Source organism: Leuresthes tenuis, unplaced genomic scaffold (genome assembly GCF_036924035.1).
Source record: "Leuresthes tenuis unplaced genomic scaffold, fLeuTen1.0.hap1 SCAF_17, whole genome shotgun sequence".
Taxonomy (NCBI): domain Eukaryota; kingdom Metazoa; phylum Chordata; class Actinopteri; order Atheriniformes; family Atherinopsidae; genus Leuresthes; species Leuresthes tenuis.
This window is the reverse complement of record NW_027325371.1, coordinates 3,271,685-3,287,508: the sequence shown is the minus strand read 5'-3', so window position 1 is coordinate 3,287,508 and position 15,824 is coordinate 3,271,685. Positions and strand designations below refer to the sequence as shown.

The window sequence follows — 15,824 nt, the reverse complement described above, 5'->3', positions numbered from 1 at the left end:
TGGTAACACATTAACACATATATGAGGAGCTGTAACAGGATAAAGGTTGGTGTGTGATTCAAGACATGTGACAAGAAAATGCAGAAGCATCTCGTGTGGACTTTGAATCCAGGAATTCGATGACCACCGACGATCTCACAGAGCTTTCCCAAAAACAAGAAATTAAAGCATGCGTCTGGTGTTAAAGAGTTTAAACAGAACTCATAAAACGAGCTGCACGGTACTCACAAATGCTGAGTACGGTTCTCCGGTGTCTGTGATCCCGCCCGCCATGGTTGGTGACTGCGTTCGAAGCTGAAGAGACAAATAAAAACGTCATTTTCACCTGTTATTATGGGTATTGTGGTTCCAGAGGCAGTGCAAGCCTCCAATTCATGTTGGTGGGTCTTAATGCAGGTCTCGACCTTATATTAAATAGCATTAGCATAAAAAAAGAGGCCAAAGCAGTGAACTCCAGGTCACTTTTCCTGTTTATTCTAAAGTGCTGCTGTTATTTTCCAATAACTCTAAATAACTTTCAGCGCCATCATATTCATGTAATTGTTAGTGAGTGTATTTCACTGCTCTTTCATCAATTCTTACCAAAAAACTGACAGAATAACTAAATTACTCAGTTTAGAACTTGTCTGCAAGTCATTTAATATCAAATAAAAGTCGGTATTTTATGAAATGTGGTCAAACCTACGTGTGTAAATTTTCTTTTGAAAGTAGATTGTGAAATAATACAAGTTGAAATGTTATTTACTGTGTTTGCCTCGTAGACACGCACAAAAAACAAGCAAAATCTCATTAATTCCAGACTATCTATATGGTAACTTTTGGCTGTTATGGCTCACTTTTGACCCTGTCCAGTGTTATGTGGCTTAAGGTTTAGCACCAGAGCCTAACCTGAGTTAAAGCAAGAGTTATATAAGCCAGATGTGACCCAAAAGTTAACAACCAGGTAGGATTTGGGACATGAATCTATTCTATTCTTAAATGTGGGCCATATCTGGGCCAAACATTCCTGACTACATGTAAAATCATGACTAATTTAGTGTATTTGTACAGTCTCGTCCTTTTAAAAGCAGCTTTCATTGCATACTAGTTGTTTGCATCATGATGATTATTTGTTGCATTACTTTATCAGATATATTCAGTAAGCCATTTATTATTGTATCGTTCATTTTGTTATTTTCTGATGTGAAAAACACCCTTTTGTGTCCCAGTTTGAACTGTTAGCAACACACCCGACAACGCTATGCTAGCACAGCTAACACAATTTACTAAAGTTTAGCAGTGATGTTTTCTAACGGGATTGAACGGGTTTTCCTGCAACTATTAGCACCGGTGTCGTTGCAGACACACAAGTAAACACTACTCACCCTCCCTCTATCCAGTCTTCTTGCTAATTTAGCCTCTGGGCTAGCAGGAGCTGTCAGTGGGACCAGTACCAGCCAGCTAGCCGAATAAACGTACGCCGTCACGTGCAGCCAACATGGGCTGCTTCGTTGTCAGAAATTTGGAATAAAAAGTAAAAATAAAGACAAAACACATTTCAATGGGCCAGCAAAGCTCAAACACTTAGCTTCATACAGCTGTGAACTAAACAACCAGCTGACCAACCTTCGCATGAACACGACTTCCTGTAAAAGTCATGACTTCCGGTGGGTACCTTCATAATAAAAGCTTTTCCCTTTCTTTCGCGATTACTTACTTTATTCATTTATTGATTGATTTGCTTATTTGTTTGTATTATTTTGTTAAAGATTAAAAAGTCAATCAAATGTATTGGGTTTTGAATGTTTAAAGGTATCTAATATAAAACTAAACTAATTAAGAAATAAAATTTCCAAGTACAGTGGATGTGTTTTTTTAAAATAATCTCTGATTATCATTTGAAGAATATTTACCCCTATAGAGCACAGAATTAGAGTTACTTCCAGTAACCAACATAACATCCCACCCAGCAAATATCCCCAATGTGGACCAGATTTGCATTAGACTAATGAAGACTCAGTAACAATTCCACCAGACACAGTCAAAGTCCAAATCTGCATTTCCTTTCATCTTTTAGCCAGTTTATGACATCTAGATTAGCCCAAAACAACACATGCCATGCAGGGATTAATGCACAATGGACCCCGGGGCACTTTCTCAAGGCCCTCATATACTTATAACACATAAAATAAAGCTTCAAGAATCACTGCAGTATAACTTTGACTGTAACAAAACATACTTTTAATGTCAAAGAAATTCACATAGCTCTACATATCTCTGTACAGAAATTGAATTAACATACTCATACGACACTAGAGCGCTTTGTTAAGTTATTTTAAAATACACAGAAGAGCCGGGACTGTTTTCTTCATCTCGCTCCCGCAAAACTTTGAGAATTTATGCCCGCACAATAATAGAAATGCATTGATTTAGTGTCTTCTACCGCAGGAGGAAACGCGTCATTTTATTGGCTATTAATAAAGAAATTCATGGACAATTGAGAAATTCTCCAAATGTCAGACTTGCCTTGCTTTGTCTTTATGCTGTAAAAACCTTCTTTGAGCTTAATTTCCACATCTTTTATCGACAACCTGTTGCTAGGATACATCCCGATCCCGCAGTTTTTTCTCTCTCTCGCGAGATTTGAGTTGGGTCCCGCGGGACCCGGTGGGACCCAATCACAATGCAGCCCTCTAATACACAGAAAACGATCTGAACGGTCACACGGGGAGAATAAATATAAAAAAGATATAATACGGACTTGATGCCAGGTCTGAAACTGAGCCACAGGTGCTGAAAGTAGCCCAGATCAGACCAAAATGTGTCTGCTTCCCAGAAAGCATACAAACCTGTAAACTAAGCCAAAATGAGGGGATAGCATTACACTATCATATAGACTGGAAAACAGTTTAAATTAGCATGACTTTCTAAGAAAAACAGGATTGTTATGATTTTCAGGACTGCAGACATCAGGCTGTCACACACATTGTTCGTGAAATAAATACCAAACCATGTTTTGTGGAGTTTGAGGCTACTTTTTAAAAAAAAGCTGTTTTTCTCAAGATAAATAACTTAAATGGTTCACTTTACGCTCCTGAACAGGCCCGATATTCTGCACACGCTTTATCTCTTTTCTTTTTGGTGCATTTGTTATTTTTTTGGACTATTAGGGGTAATTTAGTGAGTGAAAATCTGTAAACTGTGACTTTTAATTTGATGATCAGGATATTTGAACGTGTGCGTGTTGTAAACCTCAAAATGTCTGAAGCCCATTCAGCTCAGCAGTAAGTGAGATGTCTCTCTAATGCTTATTCAGTTTTTTTTTTTTACATTTTTCTAGTAATTTTGAAATAAAAACACGAGTTTGTTTTCCTTTGACCACAGGTGATGTCAGAGGCATTGACTTTTGCTGCAGCTGCGGAGCAACAATAGAAAATTTTCCGGATTGTTTGATTTATATCACTTGCCAGAGCGCACATGAACAAAGAGCAGCTTCTTTACACTTTGACAGTCCAATTAAGAAGATCTATTGATGTCTGGTTTGCACTTTTGCGTAGCTGTGTTTGTGTAAACAGCTCTAAAGTTTAAAAGGGTTTACAGGGACTGAGCTGAGGGCAAACAGCCATGGCAGCTCTGAGGACTCTTGCTTTTCTCGCCTTCGCTGGTGAATTGCCGCGCTGAACATTGATTAATGCAAATTAAATCGGTTAGATTATGTGTTTTGCTGTGGAATTAAAGTTTAAATCTTTTCTCTCCAGGTGTTTCCAGCAGCCAGACTTCAGACTGCTCATACAACAGCCTCCTGACACACTTGACTACATCAAATGAAGCTCTGGATATCATGCGACCTGTGAAAAACTGGACCACCCCCACTGTCGTCCAGCTGGAGATGTTGTTGTATGGCATCTTAGATGTGGTAAGCAGTCGTGGAAATTAGGCATTTTTACATTTTATACTTAAACTATTTACTCCACTGATTGCATCTGACAGCTGATCAAACACCTGTTCATTAGAAACACGTGTTAATAATTATTCAGTAAAATACACTGTATTACATTAAATAAAGACTTTATTCTATTTCTATCAACCCGTTTATTTCAGTGTGTACAGGTGAAGTTAGAGAATGACAGTCAATGTATGATGTGATACACTTTAACAGCACCTCATACTTCAGAAAGGCCCTGGTATACAGGTAAATCAGCACTTGTCTTCAGTAATAACAAACATTTGGGTCTTGTGGTGCAGAACTCCTCCATTAGACTGTTCCGGTTCAACCTAAAAGTTCCAGATAAACTGTAAAACAAGCGTCTGATGAGAAAAGTATTAGGAATATAATGCAGATGCACACAGGTGAGAGCTGTGCAAAGGATTTCTTGGATTATCTCCATGCACTTAAAAGCTGACACAGTTTAATGACCATGTTACAGTTCATATATGCAGTTTTAGCAACCCATAACACCACAATATAAGTTGCTGGTAGAAACATTAAATGCTATCAGTACTGGATACTCTTAAAAGTACTACTTCTTATTCATTTTAAGTCCCCATGAAAAGGCTTGCTGAAGACTATTTGGTTCTATATTTGCATGTTTTCAGTTAAACTCACTCTGCTTCTGCTCCTCTGATTGGTTGGCTCCAGTTGCCTGATCAGGAACCGTCCAATCAGCATCCGCTCTGTTGAAATTCAAATACTGACAAGAGATTTCCTTGGATGCAAAGTTAGTTCATGCCATTAAGCGAAGGGAGAGTCGGGGTTCCAGGATGGATTCCCAGCTGGAGCCTTTCTGTTTACAGTACAGTTTACCAAAAATACTTCTGCTACAAAAGTGAACTACTGTTAATGGTCTCATTAATGGTCGGTTTTAGAGTTGAAAATGCTCTAGATAAACACGTGGGGGTATAGCTCAGTGGTAGAGCATTTGACTGCAGATCAAGAGGTCTCCGGTTCAAATCCGGATGCCCCCTGGTGAAATATGTCTTTACTGCAACCATTCTAATTCCTTTATGTTTCTTCACACACTGGAGTTAGATAAATGGCATTTCAATCTGTTGCAATGTATTGTTGTAATGCCTGATTGACAATAAATTCCTCTGATTCTGATAATCTGCAGGTATAAATATGAGATGTGTTTGTTTTGGTTGTGAACCACATTTCTGCTGATTGTCTGCAGGATGAGAAGTTTCAAACTGTGTCTCTTCACATCTCCATCCACATGGTAAGAGTCTCTCACTTTCACCCACTGGTGTCTGATTAAAAGTAGTCACACGAAGCCTTTTCTTTCCTTCTTTTTGCAGTATTGGACAAATGAATTCCTGGCGTGGAATTCCTCAGAGTTTTGTGGGATAGATTTGTTGACCGTCAAGAGATCGATGCTGTGGACCCCAGATATAGCCATCCAAGAGGAGTAAGTGCTGTCCATCAAAGCTGCAGTTTGTGCATGTGATCGGATTCAGAAAGGTGTTCCGTGAACTTACCTCAGGAGACGTGCAAAAGTCTTTGCCCCAAACTGGAAAAGACAAAACAGAGAAAAATGCATGAGACATCAGTTCTGATGATCTTACAAGTAAACTGATGATGAAATTAGCATAAAATTATGCAAAAAAAGTTGGTTTTTTAACCCTAACCCAAACCAAAGATTAGTAAATGCTTACAAGAAGAGAATAAAAGAAAAGACACTTCATGAGTGCAGCCAAAACCCAGATCATTTTAACATGTTGTGCATTTTAGCTTCTGTCCATTTTGTCTGAATCTGGTTTGTTTAAGTTTAATTTGAAGTGGAGCTAAAACCCAACAAGGACCAAACCGGTTCTAATTAGATTTATTTAAACCTGCCATATCAAACAAAAACTCCATTTCTGAAGAGTTTTAAATCTTCCTTTATGGCTCTCAGGTTATGATTTACTGTTAGTGTTGTCTTTACAGTCATGTGATCAGGAGAATTCTAAGTTTTCTTCACACAGGAAATAAGAAACATAATCTGGTTTTATGGTTAATTAGTCTGGAAATTAAGTTTCAGCCCAGCTTTAGCTGTGGGACAGATGGCCTCACATCTGACTCTAGAATACTTTGGTATCCAGAGGAGTTCATGGTGGACTCAATGACTGCAAGGTGCCCAGGTCCTGTGGCTGCAGAACCAGCCCAGATCATCAGCCCTCCACCACCGTGCTTGACAGCTGGTATGAGGTGTTTGTGCTGATATGCTGTGTTTGGTTTCCTCCAAACGTGCTGCTGTGCATTAGGACCAAACATCTCCACTTTGCTCTGGTCTGTCCAAAGGACATTGTTCCAGAAGTCTTGAGCTTTGTTCAGATGCAGCTTTGCAAACCTAAGCTGTGCTGCCATGTTCTTTTTAGAGAGAAGAGGCTTTCTCCTGCAGCCCTTCCAAACAAGCCATCCTTGTTCAGTCTTTTTCTAACTGTGCTGTCATGACCTTTGACCTTTAACATGCTAACTGAGGCCTGTAGAGTCTGAGATGTAGCTCTGGGCTTTTTCACCTTGGGGTGACCTTTAACCTTTAACATGCTAACTGAGGCCTGTAGAGTCTGAGATGTAGCTCTGGGCTTCTTCACCTTGGGGTGACCTTTAACCTTTAACATGCTAACTGAGGCCTGTAGAGTCTGAGATGTAGCTCTGGGCTTCTTCACCTTGGGGTGAACTTGCTGGGACGTCCACTCCTGGGAAGATTGACAGCTGTCCTGAATGTTTTCCACTTGTGAATAATCTTTCTCTCTGTAGAATGATGGACTCCAGATAGTCTGGAAATGGCCTTATAACCCTTCCCAGACTGATGGGCAGCAGCAGCTGCTTCTCTGAGATCATTTCTGGTGTCTTTCCTCCTTGGCATCGTGTTAAACTGACAAAACTTCTGCTTTTATAGAGCTGCTCACACTGACTGATGATCAGTTAATCAGAGCATTGATCAGCAGCTCCTGGCTGCTTCTTACCCTCTTAGCTCTTAATTCCTGTGGAAGCAGTAAGGGTTCACTTATTTTTTCTCACACTGCTTCAGTTTGTGTTCAGTAAATCCTGACACGGTGTAACATGTCATGTGTTGTTCATCTGAGGTTGTATTTTCTTTTATTTTTATGTCCTGATGCACAAAACCTCAGATTTTAACGTTGAACTTGAATATTTTCTTCTTCTTTTTCTTTCATAGCAAATTATTTGTACAATCTTTTGCTTTTATTCAGAGAAAATGACAGTTTTAAAGAAGTAAAGTTGTTTTGTCTGTTGCCTTCAGTTCCTCTGACATTGGGACGACCCAAAAGAATCCATTTGCCGTCTTGTATCCCAGCGGTTTGGTGCACGTAAACGCACGCCAGCGGCTGACCTACACGTGCCAGCTCAACCTCTTCTTGTTCCCCTTCGATGTGCAACGCTGCAACATCACATTTACCTCCATGTCGTCTGATGGCAAGTCACATCAGATCATCAGCTTTTCTTTTAAACATCAAAACATGGAATTATTTAATGCTTTTTTTCCTTGTCTGCACAGAAGAATCAATCAAACTTACAGGCACAACCTTCAAGAGATTGCCTGACGAGTTCTTGCAATTTGAGGGAGAATGGAAACTCAAAAGCTTAGAAACGATCGAACGCAATTTTACCAAAAACAATTCATCTACAACCAAATTAATCTACTCGGTAAGGAAATATGTAATAAAAATATCAGCAATAAGTGTGTTTATCTCCAATTAAACAGACTGTTTTTACAGGTCGTATTCCAGAGGAAGCCGTTTCTTTACATAATCAATCTAATCGTTCCCCTGCTGTTTCTGCTGGTGCTGGACTTGGCCTCCTTCTTCATCAGTGAGGCCGGAGGTGAGAAACTGAACTTCAAAGTGACGGTGCTCCTGTCCATCTTTCTGCTGCTGCTGATTCTTCAGGACATTTTACCTTCCACCGAAGAAAACCTGCCAATGATCGGTAAGCAGCCTCCCAAGCCTAAAGACCAGAGATCCCATTGTTTTGAAGAGCTCCTCTTTTCTCTGACGTCTCTGCACCTTTTTTTCTAGCCATCTACTGTGTTTCAGTCTTCACGATGGTGTGGATAAGTGTCCTGGAGACCATGTTGGTGGGCTTCCTGATGGACTCTGATGTTTGTTGTGATAAGAAAGTGCAAAACCCCGTCGTGGATATTCAGCTGGAAGCAAACGGTGACAAAAGTGAGTTTTCAGCCAACTCGTCTCTGGGAATAAATGTTTCGATGGAAAAATATATTTTTCTGTTCATCTGCTAAACTTTTTCATTGGAAAACTGTTTTAAATACCTACCAAAACAGGGAGAATTTGAGTTGCTGTCGCTAACCTCTGCTGAAATGTTCCTCCTAGTTTCACTCACAGAACCTGCTGAAGGAGACCAGTTTAAACCAGATGACAGCAACCTTCCTCCGGATCAGCCCGGCGACCTGATGAGGCAAATCCTGAACAAAGTGAAGGCAGCTCGACAGAAGCTCAGAAGAAGTCAGAACGGGGACGAGAGAAGCCCCGGATGCTATGGCAGACGAGCTGAAATATTTGATTCTGTGTTCTATGTGATATATCTTACTGCTGTTGTCAGTTTTCAAGTATTCAGTTTTGCAGTTTGGTTGCCAAATGTATTCAGTTGAGGTTGAATACAAGTAAACTGATACTAGAATAAAGCAGGCTGAGAGTTTTACAAATGAATTTATATACAAACATAATTCCATAAAAGTGATGCTGCGTAAAATGTAGATAAGAGCAAAATGCATTGATTTGCAAATATCAGCTCATCTTGATGGCAGCAACTTATTTTTTTTATTGTTCTTCCTTTGATTCAAAGACAATTACCAAAGACTGAAGTGTATTCTGGATCGTCCAGTTGTTTCTTTGTTTGTTGATCTTATTTGCGCTTAATCAGTGTCTGTTTGAGGGATTATAATCGTCTGATGAAATTGTGATGTAAATGTTTGTGTCATCTGCATAATTACGAATAATCTGAGCAAGTGGGAGCATATAGAAGGTAAATATGTATATTTATTCTTATTGTATGAATACAACTGTAATAGTTTTGACTGATTTAGACTGAAATCAAACGATTAATTAGATGAAATTGGATTATAACTGAAAATAATCATTTATATTTTAAACTGACATAATTTAGTTATATTGTTCATTGTATCTGTATTGCTAGTAATACATATATGGAAGTAATACATACATGTAGATATCATAAAATTAAACTATGACATCAATTAAAACACCAAAACGTCAGAAACCGTATTCACCACATTCATCACAGGCCACTTGGGGGCGTAAATGCGTCAATCACAGCATTTACAATCAAGCATATCTTTTTAAAAACATATTTAAAACTCAATTACATTCGTGCAGTGAAACCAGCTCCTCTGGATTTTGACATTTTGTCATTTATTCCAAGTAACGTACATACAGGAAAAACTTAAAATAGATTTAACAAACCAATTGATAGAATTAAAAGAGGCTCCAGAATTGAACCCTGAGGAACTCCACGTGTCATTTTTGTCCAATCAGATGCATAATTAACTATAGACAAGAAGCAGTCCATGTATTTTAAGGACTATTCAAACCAGTTTAGTGCTGTGGAAGAAGAGGGTTGAGCAAGAGGGTTCCTGGTTCGATTCCCAGCTGGTTCTTTCTGTGTGGAGTTAGCATGTTCTCCCCGTGAATGCGTGGGTTCCTCCCACTGTCCAAATACATGCATGTTAGGTTAATTGGTGTCTCTTGATTGTCCCTAGGAGTGAGTGTGTGTCGCTATTTGTCTTTGTCTGTGGGCCTGTGATGGACTGGCGATCTGTCCAGGGTGTACCCTGCCTTTTCGCCCAATGATGGCTGGGATAGGCTCCAGATAATGGATGGACAACCTATTTTGTGGCTGGGCTGCATGATAACAACAAAATCTGCTGAGAACTGAGTCAGGTTTTCCACCATAATCCTACTTTCTCCATTATCAACCATAAACAATAGAATCCGAAGTACATCAAACAGAACTGATGACTAAAACAAGCATTTCTTTTCTTTTTCATGTGGTAAATGATGTCAGACCCAGAAGTGACGCATTTAGAAAAATATCTGCTTTAACTGAAAGTGAATTAGCAGAATAAAGCGAGTGAATGTCTAATTTAATTACTATATCAACAGTGTATAAATTATTTATTTTCCTGCGTTAAGTTGAAGTCGTGCACCTTTTTCCCTCAATGACACCTTAAATCTTTGAATAATCACCAAATCAGTCACATATTTTCTGTGCAGCAACTTTATTCTGAAGCAGAAAAATTCATAACTGAACCACAAATTTGCGATTTATGTCAACTGTTCCAGTTACAAAACTAATAAGCTGTTAACGATGCCCATAAATTTAATTCTGATTAAGTAGGTGTGTCCAAACTTTTGACTGTTACTGTATGTGTAACATTTGAAATATAGATTCTCATCTAAACTTTATTTAACGTAACAATAAAAGCTCTAATATAGGGATAAAAAGTCCAAATAAATATTTCATGCATTTTCTATTTCAACGACCAGGTTGATTTGAATTATTAAAAATCAAATCACATTTTTCCACAACATCATCATGTACATGATAAAAACTACAATAACCAAGATATATAAGACAAAGAAGGCAGTGTCAAAGATTTTAGCCAGTCTTCTGAAGCGTCCAGGCTTTGTCTTGTCCTTGTCCTGATGTTCGGCTTCCTGTTGAACTGCCTTCACTTTATACAGGATCAGCTTCAGTAGATCGTAGTCGTTGGGCGGATCCGAAGGACGGCAACTCTTCGCTGTTTTACCCACGTCTTTATCTTCATCTCCAACAGTCTCTGTGAGAGGAATGAAGAAGACACAACAAACAGAATAATGAAGACCAAAGCTGAACTGGCGCCTTCAGATGTCAAGCAGCGGCTCTAATTTTAGTGGGACCTGTTCAAAACACCCATAAGAGGAAGATCAATTGTGCTGTTTTGATGTAAGACTTTCCCACAGCTCAGGGACAAATGTATGTAAGCTCCTCCCTTGAGGCAACAACTCATTCCCAACCCAGAGCGAAGAATCCAACCTTTTTGTAAGGATCATCACCTCTGAAACTAGCCCTTTTCACGCCATCTGTCCAAGACGGGACTGTACCGCCATCTTGTTTGTAAGCTATGGAGGTATAACTGCAGGTTAAAGTTGTCTTAAAACAGCCTCCAGCTGAAACAAAACCCTGCAGCCAGAGTTCTGATGAGATCTAACAGCAGAGATCATGTTTCTCCAGTTTTAGCTTCTCTTCATTGGCTTCCTGTTAGATTCAGAATAGAATTTAAGGTTCTTCTCCTCACATATAAAGCTCTTAATGACCGAGCTCCATCACATCTTAAAGATCTCACAGTTGGATATTTCCCCAACAGAGCACTTTGCTCTCAGGCTGCAGGTTTCCTTGTGGTTCCCAGAGTTTCTAAAAGCAGAATGGGAGGCAGAGCCTTCAGTTATCAGGCCCCTAAAAGCAGAATGGGAGGCAGAGCCTTCAGTTATCAGGCCCCTAAAAGCAGAATGGGAGGCAGAGCCTTCAGTTATCAGGCCCCTAAAAGCAGAATGGGAGGCAGAGCCTTCAGTTATCAGGCCCCTAAAAGCAGAATGGGAGGCAGAGCCTTCAGTTATCAGGCCCCTCTCTGTGGAACCAGCTGCCAGTTTGGCTTCAGGAAGCAGACACCCTCTCTACCTTTAAGGTCAGGCTGAAACTTTCCTTTCTGATAAAGCTCATAGTTAGGGATGGCTCAGTTTTTTCTCTCCACAGTCACACACAATTTAATTCTTAATTTTAAGGTGGGACTGATGGGCCTTTAGTGAATATTTTAAGTTTTAATTCAAAGAAATGAATGAATGAGCTCATAGCTGCCGTGTTGTTGTTATTTCTGTTGCACAAAACTAGCAGTCGCAAACTCTGTGTGAAGATAACTGACCATCACAGAGCAGTAAATAAGCTGTGCTGCAGCGGTGCACGGCGATGACATCATCCAAGCTCCGATAGACCCCCAATAACAACAACACAGCAGCTATGAGCTAACAGAGCTATAGCACACGTTCATTCATTCATTCTTCTTAAAGTATTGGTGAAATAAAGACAGATAATGCCTTATTTAGAGGCAGCATCGTCTAAGCCCCGTTCACTCCGTTATATGGATCTCCAGTTATCTAAATATCTTCAGAAGGACGCCGACTTTCACCAAACTGTTCTCAGTGAGCAGATGAACGTATTTCATGCCATAAATAAGGTTGAACCTCCCGTTTGAATGTGGTCGACATAAAAAAAAAAATCTCTGCTACCACTGTGGTCAAACAATTGAATTGGTCTGAATAATAATAATTGAAATTTTAGCATTTCAGAGATATGAATTTACTGAAAATGTACCTTCCAACTGAATATCCACGTTGGCATCTGCAGAACTTTGTGCCTTCTTTCCACAGTAACCATCAAGGTCCATGATAAAGCTCACCGCCATGGTCTCCAGGGTACTTACCCACATCATCGCAAAGACTCCAAGAAAATATTGTGCTGAAATGAAGACATTACCGGTCAGTGTGATGTCACAAAAGCAAGTTCAGAAGGTCTGAGGCCTGCTCACCAATCACCGGCAGGTCATCTTCGGTAGAGGGCAAAATGTCCTGAAGAATGAGCAGTAAGACGGAGACGGACAGCAGCACGGTAACCTTGAAGCCCAGCTTTTCACCTCGGGCTTCACTGATGAAGAAGGAGGCCAAATCCAGGACCAGCAGAAAGAACAACGGCACTACTAAGTTGATCATGTAAAGCATGGGCTTCCTCTCGAGCGTGACCTGTGACGACAGTCAGATTAGAGACCAGGAGGGCAGGGAGGGAATAATCAATCTGAATAATTACTCACCATATACACAAGCTTGCTGCTGGTCGTCTGTTCATCTGTCAGATTATATTTCAGGACTTTCATGCTTTGAAGTTTCCATTCTCCTTGAGTCATTGATAATTGCACAGAAAGTGAGGTCAGGATTGCGTCATTGGTTAATGTCGTCAGTTTAACAAATCTCCCTGAAAAGAGAGTAAAAAAACAGGTTAAACCACAGTTAAACCAGCTGTTCCACGGCTTTCTAAGATGGAGAAGAAGGTTAGAGGAACAAACCGTCCGAGCTCAAAGTTGAAAACGTGATGTTGCATTGTTGCACATCAAAAGGGAACAAGAAGAGTTTGAGCTGGCAGGTGTAGGTCAGCCGCTGGCGTTTACTGGCAAACGCCAAACCGCTTGAATCCAACCTGATCAGTGGATCCTCCTGAATACTCCCAGAATCAGAGGCACTGCAGGGGTCAGAAAGGGAACAAAAAGGCCATTTTTCAGTGACAGCATCAGCAGATTTCCTTCTGTTGATACAGACAATAATCTGTGTATTTTCTGAGATTGAAGCCATCACTGCGTTATAAATTCAGGTTAGGTTTACTACGCTTGTTCGAGGCTCATGAGGTAACTTTATCTCTTTAAATAAGACGACACACATGCAAAAAACTGCAGTTTCGGTACTCACTCCTCCTGAATAGCTACGTCTGGGATCCAGAGCTTGGTTCTCGGCAGCGTCAGCATGTCTATCCCACAAAACTCTGCAGGATTCCACCTTAGGAATTCATTACTCCATTTCTTGGAAAGGGAAAAACGGGGGTGTTAAACGTCGATGAATGTGGGAACTCAGCAGAGACCCGGGTGTAAACTTAACGCCAGAATCTTACCATCTGAATCCAGACGTAATTTGTGACAGTTTGAAATTTCTCATCCTGCAGACAATCAACAGAAATTAATTAAATATTCAATAAAAACAGCTTCTTTTCTTCAAAAGCATCGGTTCAAACAAACATCAACTGGTTGTATTTGCACTTGCAGATAGTTTTGGGTTTTTTTTCCCCCCTCGGTGGGAAATTTAAAGCCCTGTGATGGACTGGTGACCTGCCCAGGTGCACCCTGCTGGGATGGGCTCTAGCCCCCCCCCCACGACCCTACAGTTGGATTTGGTTGGTACAGAAAATGGATGGATGGATGGATTGATGGATGGATAGAAAATGGATGGATGGATGGATAGAAAATGGATGGGTGGATGGATAGAAAATGGATGGATGGATAGAAAATGGATGGATAGATGGATGGATGGATGGATGGATGGATGGATGGATGGATGGATGGATAGAAAATGGATGGATGGATGGATGGGTGGATGGATAGAAAATGGATAGATGGATGGATGGATGGATGGATGGATGGATGGGTGGATGGATGGATTGATGGATGGATGGATAGAAAATGGATGGATGGATGGATAGAAAATGGATGGATGGAAAGAAAATGGATGGATGGATGGATTGATGGATGGATGGATAGAAAATGGATGGATGGATGGATGGATGGATGGATGGATGGATGGATGGATGGATGGATGGATGGATGGATGGATGGATAGAAAATGGATGGATAGAAAATGGATGGATAGATGGATGGATGGATGGATGGATAGAAAATGGATGGATGGATGGATGGATGGATAAAAAATGGATGGATGGATGGATAGAAAATGGATGGATGGATGGATGAATAGAAAATGGATGGATGGATGGATAGATGGATGGATGGATGGATGGATAGAAAATGGATGGATGGAGATGGATGGATGGATGAATAGAAAATGGATGGATAGATGGATGGATGGATGGATGGATAGATGGATGGATGGATGAATCGACGGATGGATGGATAAAGATAACAATATGTAGCAATATAGAGCAATTAAAATACAAGAAACAGTTCAAATATTTCTAACAGTTACATAAAAATACACTGATAACTGAAAATATTCCTGATTTTTCATTTATTTTTTTTGTTGTGAGTGATTTTAAATCCAAAAACTGTTATTTACAGCTGATATTTATTGTTTTATCTTATTAAAAAGTTTAGTGGATATTAAGAGCACAGGCGGCAGAAACTGAGCAGCAAATGAAATCATTAACCATGGAAGCAGGTAATGATTTTAAACAGCTTTTATACATTCAGGTGAAAAGTGAAAGTATTTAATAAGTAACTTAACTAATAAGTAATAAACATAAAATGTTCTTAAAAGACTTTTATTCATTTATTCTATCAAATGTCTCTTTTTCTTCTTCAAACATGCTAAATACAGGCCGGTTTCTGCAAGATTTAACCACTTGTTGAATGTACCGGCGCATTTTGGGTTAAAAAATCCTGTTTAAAAGTTTAATATTGACCAGAATCTGGTATAATAAGTAAATATCTGCCCCTATATGAAGTCTATGGGCAGACAACAGTTGTAGCTGCTCATTTTGATGCTTAAAAAAGCTGCTTTGAAACACTTAACGGTTCTGTTAGCTGTTTATTCCTCAGCGTATTAAAAACAGAGAGACTTACCACGTCTAAAATACCAAACAGCAGCATGTCCAGATGGATGAGGGTGGTGCTCGTCCAGTTTTTCACCGGTCGCAGGATTTCTATGCCTTCATTTGACGCCGTCAGTTCGAAGTGTTTCAGTAGGCTGTAGTATGAGCAGTCCTGAGTGTGGCTGCTGGAAACACCTGCAGGGAAGCAACAAACCCTGAAAAATAATCAGTTATTTCCTTGAAATCACCTCGTGTTTAAAAATGATGGTTTCGTGCCGTAACTCACCAACGAAAGCAAGAAAAGTGAGAGTCCTCAGGGCTGCCATGGCTGTGTGCCTTCAGCTCGGCTCCAGTAAAGCCTTTTAACTCGTACAGCTGCTTAGACAAACACAGCAACACAAAAGTGCAAGTTGATTAATAATCTAAGCTGCACACCTATCACCTGCACATTTCTATTGTTGTTTTGCAG

The 15,824-nt window shown here is 40.0% G+C and overlaps 3 protein-coding genes and 1 non-coding gene across 4 annotated transcripts in view; 2 read left to right on the top strand and 2 right to left on the bottom strand.

Moving 5' to 3' along the window:
- tmem104 (transmembrane protein 104) overlaps positions 1-1,614 on the bottom strand; it is a 78,521-nt gene extending 76,907 nt beyond the window's left edge. The window contains exons 1-2 of the mRNA XM_072368739.1: positions 1,365-1,614; positions 229-294 (exon numbers count right to left, since the gene is read on the bottom strand). Coding sequence (XP_072224840.1) covers positions 229-273 — 45 coding nt within the window. The 5' untranslated portion in view covers positions 274-294; positions 1,365-1,614. The remainder of the gene's footprint in view (positions 1-228; positions 295-1,364) is intronic.
- A 1,966-nt stretch (positions 1,615-3,580) lies between these two features.
- On the top strand, positions 3,581-8,588 carry LOC140273093 (5-hydroxytryptamine receptor 3A-like). The gene is made up of 9 exons (XM_072368617.1): positions 3,581-3,643; positions 3,738-3,895; positions 5,151-5,195; positions 5,275-5,384; positions 7,221-7,393; positions 7,476-7,624; positions 7,696-7,906; positions 7,996-8,145; positions 8,311-8,588. Exons 1-9 carry the CDS (start codon positions 3,604-3,606, stop codon positions 8,586-8,588), a joined length of 1,314 nt encoding a protein of 437 aa, XP_072224718.1. The 5' UTR covers positions 3,581-3,603.
- Positions 4,873-4,944, top strand: trnac-gca (transfer RNA cysteine (anticodon GCA)). Its single transcript has one exon. It is a non-coding gene; the product is annotated as a tRNA-Cys (tRNA).
- A 1,630-nt stretch (positions 8,589-10,218) lies between the features above and the next one.
- LOC140273229 (5-hydroxytryptamine receptor 3A-like) lies at positions 10,219-15,721 on the bottom strand. The gene is made up of 9 exons (XM_072368741.1): positions 15,642-15,721; positions 15,387-15,550; positions 13,706-13,750; positions 13,507-13,616; positions 13,110-13,282; positions 12,858-13,018; positions 12,579-12,789; positions 12,365-12,508; positions 10,219-10,796 (listed from the first exon to the last, which is right to left on the bottom strand). The coding sequence occupies exons 1-9, from the start codon at positions 15,679-15,681 to the stop codon at positions 10,525-10,527; spliced, it is 1,320 nt and encodes a 439-aa protein (XP_072224842.1). The 5' UTR covers positions 15,682-15,721; the 3' UTR covers positions 10,219-10,524.
- Positions 15,722-15,824: the final 103 nt, after the last annotated feature.